General features: G+C 39.1%; 1 protein-coding gene across 1 annotated transcript; it reads left to right on the top strand.

Moving 5' to 3' along the window:
• The first annotated feature begins 7,259 nt into the window (after positions 1–7,259).
• LOC111563849 (ankyrin repeat and SOCS box protein 5-like) lies at positions 7,260–16,456 on the top strand. Its single transcript, XM_023263117.3, has 7 exons — positions 7,260–7,428; positions 9,159–9,238; positions 13,047–13,154; positions 13,278–13,431; positions 13,586–13,720; positions 14,952–15,143; positions 15,254–16,456. Exons 1-7 carry the CDS (start codon positions 7,308–7,310, stop codon positions 15,382–15,384), a joined length of 921 nt encoding a protein of 306 aa, XP_023118885.1. The 5' UTR covers positions 7,260–7,307; the 3' UTR covers positions 15,385–16,456.
• Positions 16,457–16,482: the final 26 nt, after the last annotated feature.

The following is a 16,482-nucleotide window of genomic DNA, read 5'->3' as shown; positions in this document are numbered from 1 at the left end:
CAAAATAAAAGTAAACGAGAATCTCAGTTATGTAATGACTGAACACGTGCGCATTAATATACAGACTGTAACATGAACTATTGAAGGTGACACGGATATAATAACTATGACGTCTTAATAATTAAAGTGACATTTTTCTAACTCACTGTCTCAGCCAGTCTCTCCCTGTCTGACGGGTGAAACAGTCCATTCAGCAAGAGATCTGACACATAACAGAAAAAGAAAAGAAACAGTCCACTGCATTTAAGCACAATGGCTACCGTAGTGCTAAGGCTGCAAAATTAACAAATATTAGAAGCGATCACAAATTTGGCTCCCTAACAACACGACAGTGGTATTAAACATCTAAAATGTGTTCAATTCGTAAAAAAAAAAAAATCACGTTGTTTCAAGATGGACTAGTTGAATATTAGAACACCTTGTTTTTATTCCTTTTTCAACTTTTGGTGACTCGCCTGTCTGAGTCATTGACTGTAAGAAAGAAAATGTTTCTACGGTAGTCTGCATGCGAGATGTTTAGGGGACTTCAGTACATTGTAATGTCTACGATCTACCCTGTCTCCACAAAATTACGTCCTCAGACAACTAGAATGCATTATCTATTACGCTGCAACAGAAACGTAATTTGTCCGCCGCTACGTTGATCTGTAACGTATTAGAAATACGTTTGTATTCAACGTAATCCTGCCTTTCATTTTCTTGCCTTCCTCGACCAATACACACGCAGATAGATAGGTAGTTAGATAGACAGACAGACAGACAGACAGACAGACAGACAGACAGACAGACAGACAGATAGATAGATAGATACCTCTCACTTTATATGTGGATGAGGGGTGTTGTGGAGCTAATGTTTGCTTCGTGATCTATTCTAGCAAATCTGCCTTTGTTGTTTTTCTGCGTTGCTCATTTTAATTAATGGATTTATTAAGAATGTGTGTCTATTTTCTTTCTGAGCTATTTGAACAGCCATCCGCAGTTGCCGGGGATAAGTATTAATTTATTTTTTAAAAGATTTTAATTTTTATATGGATGTTGCAGTCACATGTTTGGTCGTGTAATGTCTTATGTCAAGATCCATAATAAAGGAAAGGAAAATAATCCTCCCCTTGCAAGTCCTCGGTGTGTTTTAATAATAATTCTCCTGTGCGGTGTTTTATTGTGACAGTGATATGGCTGTTTCCTTCCATGATATGGTTCCGCTAGCGTTTTTTTACATGACTAAATATACGGAATAATAAGTTTGACATGAAACGAGAAAACTGGAATGAATGTTGCCTCAGTATTCCTCAGTATTTTTCCCCTAGCTGTCATGTCATTCATACTTTAACACTGCGATTTTGGAATAGCCTCTTGGAGACTTCATTCCAGCTACACGGCAGCGGTTTGGATTTCTCATTTACTTTGTGTGTTGCTAACCGGGAACGTTTTCATGTAGGACCGGAAGTTCGTGACTTGACTCCGCTTCCGTCGTTCTTTAGCCAATCAGAGCGTGGCTAAAAACATTAAAGATGTGCAGCAGTGACCAGACAGAACAGCGACATTTCAGTGTAGTGTGTCTACATTGAAATGACATGTTGCTTCTTGAAAACCTGGAGAGCAAAGCTCACGGTGACAGATTTATTCAACCTTCTCAATACGCTTTCTCAAATACGTTTTAGATGCAGTTTGCAGATGTTTAAAACAAGTTTGATTCAGAGACTTCAGCACTTTAAAATTGATCATGTAATCTTTAATAACAATACTAAAGAGTTTTTAAGAACAATTATTTAAGATTTTTAACATAAAAGGATAGTAAAAGTTATACAGAATTAAAACACATCCTATAAGAACTCAAATCAATCAATCAAGCAATCAATCAAGATTTATTTATAGAGCACTTTACAACACTGAAAGGTGACCAAAGTGTTAAAATCAAACAATAAAATTATAATAAAAGCAAATTAAAAGAAAGGAACAATAGAACGCATGTCAACAAATAAAATCAAATAAAATGAGATAAAATAAAATAAAAACAAAATAATAAACAAAATAATCTAGACAAGGAAGAGTTTCCTTCCAGTCAAGGCACCTGAAGTAGATGAATCACTATGTACATCAATTTTGACATTTAGAACATCATCAAATACACCTGTAAATCAAAGTCCAGACAGAACAAAGAGTTCAGGCCTAGCAGCGAAAGATTTTGATAAGCGTGCTTTATTGCAAAATAACATAGTTCATGAACAGCAGGTTTCAATCATGTTCGTCACTGCCACCGAGGTCCTCAAGACTTTCCTGTAGACAAGAGCATTAACTTTTATCATGGTTTGTATCCACGTTTTCAGTCCTTTTATGTGCTGGCAGCAATATAATGTTTGACAATAGACAAGCCTGTATTGTATAATTTCCAACAATATTATACATATTATACAATTAGCAAGGCATGTTGAGACTAAAGTCAGTTTTCAGGGTCACAAAGGTGGCTCTCAATTTAACCTGGTTGGGAGCAGATTATGTTCAGTGTTTGGGATTTAAATCGACTAGACGAAGCGTCTCCCATTAACTGAAGCATTTACTGACAATTCTCTACAAGCAATACAGATTCTCAGCTGAGGATCTATATTTGATGTTGTACCTGCAAACCTGATGAGCTGTATGTCACTAAAGCCACTGAACGAAACCGTGAAGTTACAGTTTCTCACACTGTATGCATTGCATTGTCATAGAAACCCAACGTATATTTAGTTGGTGATGCAGAAATCACATATATTTTTAGGTTTTGTCCTGATTTGCTGCCAAAAGTCTACTGGTATATATTACCAATAATATTTAATCAATAACATTAATTTCACTTTGATTTGACCGATAACTACAGTGACTTCCTGCATTATCAGACCACCCCTGACCAAAGTGCACTTCTTCAATATAATGTCTCAATACATGAAGTTTAAATTTAACATATTTAATGTGCAGTAGCCAGTTAAAAAAAAAAAAGTGGCTACATTGATCAGTAAAATAAATTCTTCACACACGTTTAAGAGTTTTCTACCAGCATTCCTGTCTTGCATCATTTGCAGTACCAGCTTTAAACCATCATAATTTTTCATATTCCTCATAGCTATTTATTACAACAACCTGTTGACTGAAGCAGCCGGCGCATGATAGTTCCATTTTGTGTTAAACGCCCCCTTTTTTGTGACTCACACAGAATCTGAAGCAGAAAGTCTGAGATAATAAAGAAACCTGACAACCACCTTTGTGATACCCATTAACTCTGACTGAGGCTTTAGTTTTTGTCGAGCCGATATACACAAAGTAAGCCTGGCATGTTGAACTTGTGACTCTCTTCAGATGTCAGAGCTCTTCAACCTGTCTCTAAGGCTGAGCCCAGTCACCTTGGGGAGGAAACTCATTTCAATCGATGTATCCATGATCTCTTTCTTTCAGTCACTGCCCAGAGCTTGTGCATAGGCAAGGGTTGGAATGTAGGTCAAGCAGTAAATTGTACATACATAAGAGAATTCAATTCAATGTCAATTCAGTTTTATTTACATAGCGCAGATTCACAACATATGTCATCTCACAGCACTTAGCGTAGTGAGGTACAGACAATACAAGTTATAAACAAAGAAAACTCAACAATTTGCAGAGTCTGCAGAGCCGGAGGCTGCACTGCCAGGGCTGCACAGAGAGGACTGCACTTCTAGCGCTCCACATTCTCCTACAGCAGCATGTTTAGAGGACGTTTTTATAGACAGCGCTAACTAGATGATCACTAAAGTGCACATCTTACGGTTTAAATACACAATTTACGGTTTAAAGGCACAACTTAAGGTTTTAAAGGATGATAACACTCAAAATATACTTAGAATTAAAAGGGTTATTCAAGTTTTCCATTTTCATTTTGGCCCCAGTAAGCATGTCTACAGCGCCGGGGGCTGCATTTTAAGGACCACACCGGGTATTCCACACAAAGTACTACTTCATGTCCTACTTAAGATTTTAAAGGTTTAATTGACCTAAATAATACTTATTACAATACCATAACTTGGTTGCTAAGACTCACATTTGGACAAATTGTGTAATCATTAGGTAAAATAATAAGGGAATCACATGCAATGTGTTAGGTTTTATTTTTTAAGGCACTGCTTGCTGAACACTGGCATTGATATCACAAATGAGTATAACAATATTGATATGAATAACCATTTATTGTGTAATTAATGTATGAATTGTGTTGACCCGAATAGAGGGAGAGCATTAACCTATACAGTCTATGGCTCTGAAAGGTTAAATACATGATGGATACAGACAGGTGAAGCTGGAAATTTACAGCTGCATGCACAGACACACACATCAGTACAAAGAGTTTTCACACATACACACACTAAAAAGATAGAAGGATGGGCTTTGCTTCACAGAATATTCCTATTTCCTTATAAGGTAGGATGAATTGTATGCCAAGAGATATGGACATATCTGTGCACCTGCTAATGGGAGAATTAAGTCTAAACCACGGTTTATTCCCACCTTTAGCCAATCATATTTCAATATTTGAATTACATGTTTGTGTTCTATAACCAATCACATTTCACCATGCTGTATAAAATGCACTGTTCAGATCAGACTTTATCTTTTTCTGGGAGGCTGCTCCAGACAGAAAACATCCTTGATCAAGCTCTTTGAGACACTGATATTAGAAAATAAACAGCTTAATTGGAGAGAAGTAGTTTGTCTTCTATCCAAAAAAAAAAACAAACAAAAACACACTCAACAAATGGCCTTTATGGTGTCTAGATCTCAAACAACACAGTCGGATAGGTTGAAAAACAGGCAATCTCTGATCTCACTACCTCCTGAGAGAGACACACAGAGATAGACATTAACATACACAAGTAGATATAGCACTGATATATCTGATAAACTGTACATATTTCACTTTTTTTACCTTGGTAAAATATGTTTTTAACATTTCATGCCACTAACCCCTTTGTGAAATGAGCAACACCTCCTGACTGAATTGTCTTCTGTCTTTCTTCAGCTGTTTTTCCAGCCCTCTAACAAAATTCTTTCACTTCACTGAAATGGTGGACAGGCAACAAACATCTTTTATGTGTGTGTGTGTGTGTTTGTTAGAGAAGAACCCTGAGAGTGCAGCCGCCGAGTCTGCAGACACATACTTTTGGTTGGACTGGGAATGACAGTTTAGCAGGTGGTGACGACAACTGCTGTAGATTAGGGATGTGTAGCTCCAGATCCAGAGACATCCGTGGAGAGAACAAGCACAGGACTTCAGGGGAAACACAGTTAGTAACATGTAATAGTGATATAAAACAGTACAGAAAAGGTAGAAGAGAGGAGCTTAGTGCATCATGGGAATCCTCTAGCAGTACAAACCTATAGCAACATAACTAAGGGTCAGCTCGGGTGATCCTGAGCAGGCCAAACTATAAAGTTTATCAAAGAGGAAGGTTTTAAGCAGAATCTTTAAAGTAGAGAGGGTGTCTGCCTCCCGAACCCAAACTGGGAGCTGATTCCACAACAGAGGAGCTGATAACTGAAGGCTCTACCTGCCATTCCACTTCTGGAAACTCTGGGACCCACAAGTAAATCTGCAGTCTAAGAACAAAGAACTCTGTTAGGATGATATTGTACAATAAGATCTTTAAGATAAGATGGAGTTTGGTCAAGAGTTTTTTTGATTATAAATTCTACCCTCGATTTTATAGGGAGCCAATAATGAGTAGCTATTATTGGAGAAATATGATCTGTCTTACTGGTTCCTGTCAGTACTTTGGCTGCTGAATTTTGTATGGGCTGGAGCTTTTTAAGAGAATTATCATGACATTCCAATAATAGGTGATTACCACAACATAGGGAATTACATTAATTTCGCTTTGATTGTGCCAAAAACTATGTGATTGCCACTCGTTCTTTATTATTAGACATTGCCAGACCCAGATGCGCTTCTTCATTATCCAGTTTAAATGTATGAAGTTTAAAGTTTAACAGCTCTAAAGCACCACTGTCAAAAACTAGAAAAGCGACTCCGCCAAGGCTGCTCAGTCGTATCATTTCCGACAGCTGAAATCTTTTTTTTTTTTTTTTAAAGTGTATCCAGACTATAAGCTGCATCACCGCAAAGGTCTAATCAATTGGTCCTTATGTCATTTCTGACCTTCCGTGAAAATTTCATCCAAATCCGTGAATCCATTTTTGAGTAATGTTGCTAACAGACAGACAGACAGACAAACCAATGCAGAGCTTCACATAACTCCACCGAGGCTCCGCTGCCTTGGCGAAATAATAAGTAGCTGAATGGTGAAAAATAAATGACTTGCTTGATTAACAGCTTTCTAGCATCATTCCCACATTGCATAACTTGCAGGAACTGTGTGTTGTTTTTTTTTTTTTACAGTAATAAATATTCCCCATTGCACTCCATTGTAACAACCTGTTTCTCTTGACTGAAGTAGGTGGTAGACGATCTGTAACATTCCACTCAGGGGTCATTTTTCCAATGGGAGGTATCTGTTCCTCACCGCAGATACCTCCCACTGTACAGGTGAAAGCCATCATATGCACATGATATTTGTCATTCATGCAAGATTAAGACGCACGAAGAACACCAAATAGCTCAGGACTGATGGAAGAGTTATCCGTCTCCACCATGCTGTTTCTTCTTAGAAAAGTGGCTTCCATCAGGACATAAGTGTTTCACAAATGTGGTCACTCAGCCTTAACCTCAACCCAAGTCAACAAACTGAGCAAATTGAAAGTTGTAGGCTAAGAAAGAAATATAGCATGTGCCTCAACAACTATAGCAGGTGGTGGTTTAGAGTTTTGTTAAATTTCACAAGGAAAACATTATTGGGAGACGGTGCAAACTGAATAAACGAAGACTAACTGATAACAACACTCAAATTTTGAGCACATATTGCCAATGAGTGGATTGTGTCTCCACAAAGAAACAGCTCCTTGTAAGCCATCTTACCCTTGATGATGTGGCACTCAAATGTATTTATTCTGTTTTCATTTAATTACGTAACCCATGCACATCTAACTAAATACATCTCAGCATTGCCAGATATCTTTAACACCTATGCCAGGTTGCGCACAGACCAAAATATAACCTCTCTTCCCACCACACATGGCCGCGCATGTGAGGTGGTGACGTGCCGTGGACGCAACAACAACAAAGCTTTTCAGCCAATCAGAGCAAGCCCAGCACCCTCACACCCCCACCCCCTCTCCGCGAGTTGCGGCTCTGCAGTTCGTGCAGTGCTGTTTGAACAGGAGAGCACCTGAACCACAGCGGAGACAACATGCCAGACGTTCCGTCCGAAGCTCCGGAGGTGTCCCGGAAAAGAGGAGCTGATCCGGGCCCGCTGATCAAGCACGCACCGGAGAGGAAGAGGGCCTGCTGGGGAATACTGACCAGCCAAGGTCGGTGCTGTTGTGCTGTGTTTACAATCACAGGTTCTTCAGGCATTTGTCAAACCTTGGAAAAATAGGACATTCTTGTCAAAAGTCGCAATCAATTAATGTATTCGAATTAATGTAACGGTCCGACCAACGTTACATTTCATACAAGGTCGTAGTCGCAATGTTATATACAACTGGTACTTGATCCTGGGGTCTTTCAGTAATTTGAATCACTATATTTACAACTCCTGGCAGAAGTATTTAGTCCTTGGCTTCCGGTTACTTTGACCACGGCATCGGGGTGTGCTGTGCTACTTGCGGTTAACATAGCGTGCAAAGAAGTGGGTCCAACTGACGGTAACTCCGGTCACATCAATTTGGAGTGGAAAAGTAAAAATAGAACGAATGGGAACAATTTTAGTTAAGGATGACAGTTGGAAACGTCAGACCTGTGCAGAGCAATAAGGACACAGCGACCGTCTTCTAAGTTATACATGAAACAGACATGTTTTATTTTCGTTTTGTTTTCTAATTCCGTTTTCACCATTACAGATTTCTTTTCATAGAGCTGTTTCTCTTCAATTTACGACAAATGAAGAACTCGCATTCATTGTAAAATACTATATAGTACTGAGTTTTCGGGTAGAGAAGAAGCCTCTTGGATGAGAGGTGAAATGTTTTCAAGATACTGAAAAAGTAGTCCATTTGCATTTTACTGAAGCTGTATGATAATTCCTCCCCTGATCAGTTCAGAACTGTGTTGACTTCCAAAATGTTCCAAAGTTGGGAGGATGTTTCGAAATTTGGAGCTTCTGTTGGAAACTACTGTGAACACGGAGTGTTAAATATTTGTTATTCAGACTTCATAGCACCTACATGTCAGGCCCAGGTAGATGTTGGTGGGCATTTTAAAAATTATAAGTCAATATGAATTTCTTTTACGTGAAAATAACACAGGCATTTCAGAAAAAAAAAAGAAAAATGACAATTATTATGAAAACATGCACTATCTGGCCAATAATTTTTATTTTAATATGATTTGCTGCCTCCATCACTGTCTTTCTAAAAACAGATTAGATGAGAAGTATGTTGAATTAAAAAAAAATAAAAATTCTTGGTAGTTAATAGATATCAGTGGTTAAATCACTCAGAAACAATGAATCAGCTGCTTAATAGGTGAATTTGCTTGATACAAATGCAATGAAAATAGTGCTGTGCCTGTGGCAGAAGCGGCCCATCAGTTAACCAGCCAGTTATTCAATGTGTTAGTGAGCTAGATAGTGTTTATTTTTAGTGTTTGCAGTCAGTTGTCAACGTTCAGTGTAGATGGTAAGACGATCCACAATCCGGAACACTCCAGTAAGGTGTGTTGTGCAGTAAGGACAACCAGAGGGAGTGGAGGTCCTTTCACTTCCATCTAATTCAACATGCCATATGTGTACCAGTGGTTGGATGTGCCTTGGGGAGACGGAGATATGGGTATGTTAACGATAAGACTGTATGCATTTATGAGTGGTATGCTGCTTTGCAGTTATTTTTGCTACAGCTGCTGAGAAAGAGCGAACTATCACTAAATATAACTGCACGGAGCAATGCTGAACCGACAGATTGGGTTTCAAGTGGATATTTTTCTTACATTCAAAACAAGTGTGTGTGTGTGTGTGTGTGTGTGTGTGTGTGTGTGTGTGTGTGTGTGTGTGTGTGTGTGTGTGTGTGTGTGTGTGTGTGTGTGTGTGTGTGTGTGTGTTCAGGGTCATGGGCAGATCGTTCTCCTCTCCATGAAGCAGCCTCTCAGGGTAGACTGCTTGCCCTGCGCACCTTGCTGGCCCAGGTAATACCATCACGCACACACTGTGTTCTTTTCATCAATGAGCAACAGACAAATTCATCCCCTAATGACAGAAATCTGAAAATATGAGAAATGTACTCCAGTTACTGTCATTTACTCATAACTGATCAGAGATACTCAAACTCAAGCACATGCAGATTTATTTAAATCATAATACAAAATAGGCACTAGGTTTGCATTTATTTCTGTTTTAAACTGTATTTATTCACTCATTATGTAATTGTTAATATACATAATACTAAAGGAGTAATTGTTAGTAAGGGCTCCACAGTGGTGGGTGGTTAGCACTGTTGCCTTGCAGCTAGAAGATCCCCGGTTTGCGTCTCAGCCTGGGCCTGCATGGAGCTTGCATGTTCTCTGCCTGTGCATGTGTGGGTTTTCTCAGGGTACTCCAGCTTCCACAGTCCAAAAACATACTCAGGTTAATTTGTAATTGTTAGAAAAATTTGGAGGTACGTGACACGGAAATTTTCTGTTTGAGGGGGCGTGACTGCTAAAATCACGTAATTCGTCTGCACAGACCTAGCAGACACATCAAGCATAAAACAAGCCTAAATCAGCTGATGAATCCCCTCGCCAAGAGACTGTGTTGCCCGAGTCTGCTGACAAATACCCTGGCTTAGCGGCTGTCCTGTCAGAGCCAGCAGACAAATTCCCAGGCAAAGAGACTTTTCTGTTAAAGTCAAATGACACATCCCATGTAGGGCCTGACCGATATGGATTTTTTGAGTCCGATGTGGATTCCGATATTTGGCACAAAAAAATTCCAACAACCAATTAATCATCCGATTAATTTAAAAAATAAATAATGAATAAAATAACTTCTTTTTTGGTTCGTTAATGCTTAACAAAGATATGAATTCCAGGCAGAACATTTTACTGTTTTATAATAATTTTTCCTTTAATGTTTGTCTTGCTTTACAACAGAGAGGAATTTTCAAGTACGACACATGCAACAAAGCATTAAACCTCTGTAAAATTATATTACCTTAAAAAAGAGTCAATCTATAAATGAGTTATGAAATACATCCCGTCTTGTACTTTGTGTTGCTGCAAATTAGATGTAGGTTACAGTTCAGGTAGAAAAACTTCTTAAAAACGTTGTAAACAGTTAATTGTGAAGGGAAAGCAACAAAAACACTCAGGTAACATTCGCTTCACAAGCCTCTTTTGTTTTTCTACTCTACAACTTTCAAGAACAAAGAACTTTCAAGTACAAAATAATGTGCAAAACTGCCATAAACATCTGCAAAATAAAATAAAATAACCATATTTTTAAAATGTAAATATATAGATGATTTATGAACTCTGCCTCGTCACATCTACCTTTCAGTCCTAGAGTCTTCTCATTAGTGCAATCAGAAGTAATTTTCAGTGCAGGTAGAACAATTTCTTTTTTAAAAAAATTATAAACATGGGATAATGTGTGTGAGGAACTCAACATATTTTCAATAGTAAAATAAGATTCTTTTCTGAAGCCCCCTGTAGTATTTTTGTATGATTTTCAAGAACAAGAGCAAAAAGCTTTCAAGTATAAAATTATGAACAAAGTTGCATTAAATCACTGGGGAAAAGATAAATAACTGTGCTTTAAAAAAAAGTGTAAATCTGTAAAAGTTATGAAATAAATCTTGAAACATTTGCCCTTCAGTCTTAGAGGCTTTATTGCTGCAAATCAAAGAGATAGATTATAGGACAGGCAGGACACCTTTAAAATGTAAATATGAGGTAGCTTGTATGGGGAAGCAACATATGAACAATACTAAAATAAAACTCTTTTGACAAGCCCCCTTTAGTTTCAGAGTTATTCTTAATACTGCCACTTCAAGGTTGTAGGTGGGTTGTAGTGCAGGAAGCACAGCTTCTCTGAATTCTCTGCTTTGAGAGAGCTGCGCCTTTCCTCGTGTATGTTGCCAATAGCGCTGAACACCCTCACAGAGGAAGTTGGACAGCAGAGGTACTTCCTGTCCAGGGCTGACAGTCCATTGAAGCGGCAACTGTTACTCTTCCACCACTCCAGTGGGTTCCCTTTTTTTCTTTCTATCATAGGCTCCCTAAAGTACCACTCCAGCTCTTCAAGGACCCCTTGAGGTGCCTTGTCCTAACTTGTTAAAGGAAGTATGTTGTCGTAAAGACTGTGGAGTTCGCTGGGATTCTGGCCTCCTCCACCCTTGGTTTTTTGGTCATTATCATCACTAGCAGTTTGTGCTGGCATTGTGTCTGCTTGCACTGCTGCAGGTGTAGTCTCGATCTCTTCGCTGGGCCAGGCTTTAGCTTTGGCCAGTGTCTCTGGTGAGAAGGGCCGCTCCTTGTAGTGCGGATCAAGGAGACATGCCAGCACCACCTCTTTTGTCTTTTGCACATGGGAGAATCTTTTCTCCAGGCTCTCCAGCATGTTCTTCCTCAGTGTTTTGATTCCTCTGCTGCTTGGTCCCTCTGACTCAAGCAGACGCCTGAGCTCTGCTACACATGGTATGATGTAGGAGGCAGAGGAAGCTTCTTTACTCATTCTGCATGTTATTTCTGGTGATGTCAGTGTCTCACCAGCTTGGCAGCCATATCCTGCTCCTCTGCAGTCACAAGACTAGGCTGTGACAGCTCCCTTTTGCTCCAACATCCTGGCAAGCACATGAAGTGTCGAATTCCATCTGGTTGGAACGGCCTGGATGACAGAATGGCGAGAAACACCAACCTTCTCCGGAATAACAGACAGTCACCGCTGTGCTACAACTGAGTGGTTAAAGTGCATGGCTATTCTCTTCGTTTTGGCCAATAAACGTGGACAGTGTGGCCCTATTAGTGTGACAGGTTCACAGTGAGTTGGTCAAGCGTCAGAGAACTGGTTACTGATTGCAGAGACTTTGTCCGTGAAGAGCCGAATACGTTTGCAGTGAGCAGAGTGGAGAGTGGGGGAGGAGGTGGGTGGAGGAGTGAGTTATAAGCAGAAAATATTTTTTGAGCATCTGATGTGACACGGACCTTGTTCTGCTAGAACTTGGTGTTAGTAGTTTTTAAACTGGAAGAGAATAATGTTAGTAGATTTTGATAGTCACTGAGGTCAGTGGGCTCTCTGGATTTGCACCATACTCTCTGATGTGAGCAGATTTTGATGTTTGAGGGCAGAGATTGTTCAAAGGGGAGGGAGTGAAGAGAATATGTTATAAGGAGGCACAGAGGCCAAGACCTCATCAGAAAGCTGAGTTGGTGTGAGGGACCAAAGATTGCAGCAGAAGGAGACCATTTGCAGAAGAACAGGAAAATCTTCCGGTAAGGAGACAGTGAATAGAATAAAATAGCAGTCTGACAGATGAAATGGAGTGATACTCATTTGTTGTGGAGCAGTTTTCAAAAGCAGAAGCTCTCAATTTGGAGTGCCTCTAAAATCTCTCAATGAATTGTCACTCTATCAAGATTTCAGTTCACATTACATCCACATCATCTGTGTTGCATTTGTTAGATTAATGTTTGCACACCTTTTCTATAAATGTTGGTTGTTTCCTGCTGACGTGTGCAATTCCACAGATGCTGCACTCAGGTAGACTTTAATAACAGTGTTGCTGGGTCAGTGCAGCAGCTACATCATAGTGTTATCTATCTATAGTGTTGTCTATGGAAATGAGATAGAGGCCTCCTGGGTTACATTTTGTAATTTGTTATATTTACCCACATTCATGGACATTTTGCAGTTGACACACAGCTTTATTTTGACGTTAAGCCTTGTTCAAACAAGGCAGTGTACAATGCACCTTAAACAAATGTAAGTACAATGTCTATGCTTTTATTTTTTTAGGGTTATTCCGCTAACATTGTGACCATTGATCATGTGACCCCTCTCCATGAAGCTTGCTTGTCGGGACATGTGGCATCTGTGAGATTATTAATAAATGCTGGAGCTAATGTAAGTATTGTTTATTCCATTATCTTTGATCACTGCATGTCCAACCTTTTACATGTCAATGTGTTTGTGTGTTAGGATATATAGCAGCTGTTTTGTACTGCTCTCATTTGTGTTTGTGTCTAGGTAAATGCAGCAACCATCGATGGTGTCACTCCTCTGTATAACAGCTGTGCCTCTGGCAGTGTTGGTTGTATGGAACTGCTGCTGCAAAATGGCGCACACACACGCTCGCCACATACGCACTATCCCTCAGCTTTGCATGAAGCCTGCAAGAGAGGTAAATATGGCCGTAATACGCATACGGCAGTTAAATACTGCGCCTATAAAATAAAGACGTTAGTATAATGTAAATTTAATTAAAAGCAACAGGTGCAATTTGTAATCTATTGTTTAACGTTAGGTTTACGCATGTTGTGTCTGTATTTGTGCAGGAAACAGCCAGTGTGTAGAGTCCCTGCTCGCTAATGGAGCAGATCCTAACTATGAAGTGTCTCACTTGGGCTCTCCCCTCTATGTGAGCTGTCTATACCAGCATACGGCCTGCTCAAAGATTCTGCTGCACAGAGGTGTGTTTCAGTTACTGCAGCTTTCAAATTTCAACCAATACTGTACCTGTGTGACTTCCTGTTCTGTTAGCAGGTGTCCATGGCTTTATGACCTGTTTTGATCCAGAAAAAGAGTAGCGTCACCTAATGTGAATTACTGCAGAGTGGGTTATGATTCTCAATATGTGGTACTAACAAGCCTTTCACATAAAAAATGCTGTATAGTACTGAATGGTCAGCATGATGAATGAAATACACATAATACTAAGCTGATAGTTTTCCTCCTGGCTTGTTCCTTCTTAAAATTTAGCAATGTTTATTTGTTACCTCTCATCACAGGCTGTGGCTTCATTGTGGATGTGAATTGTCAGCAGCATTTGAATTAAAACTTACAGAGATATGTATTTTTATTAACTTTATATATCTTAAAAGATGAACCAAACTTTTGTCACACATCAGGAGCATGGAATTTTCCATCCCATTTATAACGACATCTAGATGTAAAGTGCAATGAACTTTTATGTGAAAGCTATTTTTAAAACATTCATTAGTCACTGCAAATTTGTGAAAATATATTTTGATTTAAAAAATTGATTGACTTATGTAATAAACATAGATTGACATGTTGAATTTTGTTTGCCACCTGTTGATAAGACTGACTGACGGTTTGAGACAACTGCTGAAAATAGGTTCTTAAGAAAATGGAAAAACAATAAGAAAAAAATGAAAAATTGGAACTGAAGACCGATCAAGTAAAGATGCAGATAAATTGAGAGATTAAATTGATTGTAGAATTTTGAAGATGATTATGAAAATGTAAATTTCATTATTAAAGCAGCACCTTGAGGTCAGTGAGTACTATTTATATCTAAATAGGTTGTAAAATTTCAAAGCCACTGGATGCTTCTTGAGGTCTTGAGGTTTTGCTGCAAAAACACTTTTAGTGGAGGAAAAATTGTATTGATAAAAGAAGAATGATAAAAATTACTATTTCCACCATTTTTGCTAATCAAACCTCTAATTACAGTAAAGTTAGAAACTTATGTTTGTGCAACAGAAGTACTTGTTTTTTCTTCCATATCTCTGTGATTATCTTGTGACCCCTCTGAATTATCTCGGGACCCCTGCATGGAGGGCAAATGAATAATGTTTTAGTTTGTTGTGCTATATCTAGACTTTGACTACATTCAATACATTAGAATTTATTGCGTTTTACTCTCCTGTCCATTCTACTTGTCCTTGCCTTGTCTAGGAGCCAATGTTAATGTGGGCAGAGGAGGTGACAGTCCTCTGCATGCAGCTGTCAGACAAGGCAGTGCAGATCAGGTGTCAGAGTTACTGGACTATGGAGCGGATATAAACCTCAGAGACGGTAACAGTCAGCGGCCAGTGGAGCTAGCACCTCTTGGTGGAAAAACACAACAGCTGCTTCTAGCATTTGAAGGTATTGCAATATCTTTTGCTGTAATTACTATCAATATAGATACATGAAACCGCTTGAAATTCAAGCAGAGCTATATTGCAACAGTAAGAACCCGCGCTATATCTCTCCAGTTTCTCCAAGGAGTCTCTGCCAGTTGTGTCGTCTCCGAATCAGGAAGCTGCTTGGACAATCCAGACTGACGTTGCTCCCCCTCCTTCCTCTTCCTTCCAGGATTACTCACTATCTGGAGCACATAGGATGACGGGCACATGCTTTGTGTGAAATTATGCCATTTCTTTAACCTTTTGAGTTTGTACATACTGTACCTTGTTGTTGTTTGTATGCACGTTCCTGTATTAACGACATTTTATGCTAAAGTGTCACTATAGTTACGTTGCTTGAAGGAGTTTGGCCACCACATCTTTACATCAAAGTACTCTAAATATACTACTCTGCCGCACGCTTGATTACATAATATGTTCCCTTTGTATTGCCACAGATACCACACGTAATTGACACAGTCTGTCTTTATTTTAAGTGTTTGTGCAATAGGAGTTCTTCTGTGAGATGATTACCTGTTTGACAGTGACAGCTGAGCCAGACTTTTAACTCACTTTGTCTCTATGTGTTGGTTAAGCAGAAAATGCCATTTTGTGTATATTGGAATGTAATTTTCATTGGAAAGAAAGGTCTTTCAGGTACTTGTATGCACTTGTAAATAACAGTTAATGATATCCTCGGTGTCCAGCCAACCACAGTGAGCATGGAAAGTCCCTTTGTTGGTTCACTTTGTTCACTAAAGAAAGAAAGAAGCCTTGATTTGAAAAAATAAAATTCTCTTTTTGGCATATCCCAGCTTTTTAGGTAGGTGGAGACAGAGTGCAGGGTCAGTCCTGATGAGGAGCCTGGGAGCAGATAGGTTTAAAGGCCTTGACAGCACTGCGCTGAATTAGACTAGAATGGGAATTCCTTGATGAGTCGCAAATGTGGTTGCTGAAAGCTGGTGCACTTGGCTTCCAGTTACAATACCTGCAAGCCTATGACTGAAGGCCAGCCTGCTCTACCGACTAAGCCACAGCCACCACTAAAACAAAATATGGAACCAGTAGATTTTTTGTTTGAAGGCATTTCATTCTGTTGTAACATTTTTTTGCGTATTATATCCGTATGTATTTCCTTCAGTTAAAGAAAGTCTGAATGTTTTAACATTTCCCCTGTACACCCATGACCCATGTTCTAAGTTGGTGTGAAACTAACAATGGCAACACTTTACCATAATGTATTTATTATTCGTAATGCTTTGTTGTTTTTTAAATTAGTACTTCTGTCTGTTACTGGCTACTAGCTGCTTATTCTTATT

The sequence above is a fragment of the Amphiprion ocellaris genome, chromosome 4 (assembly GCF_022539595.1).
Source record: "Amphiprion ocellaris isolate individual 3 ecotype Okinawa chromosome 4, ASM2253959v1, whole genome shotgun sequence".
Classification (NCBI taxonomy): Eukaryota; Metazoa; Chordata; class Actinopteri; family Pomacentridae; genus Amphiprion; species Amphiprion ocellaris.
Note: the sequence above shows the minus strand (reverse complement) of the source record. Positions and strands in the feature narration are given on the sequence as shown.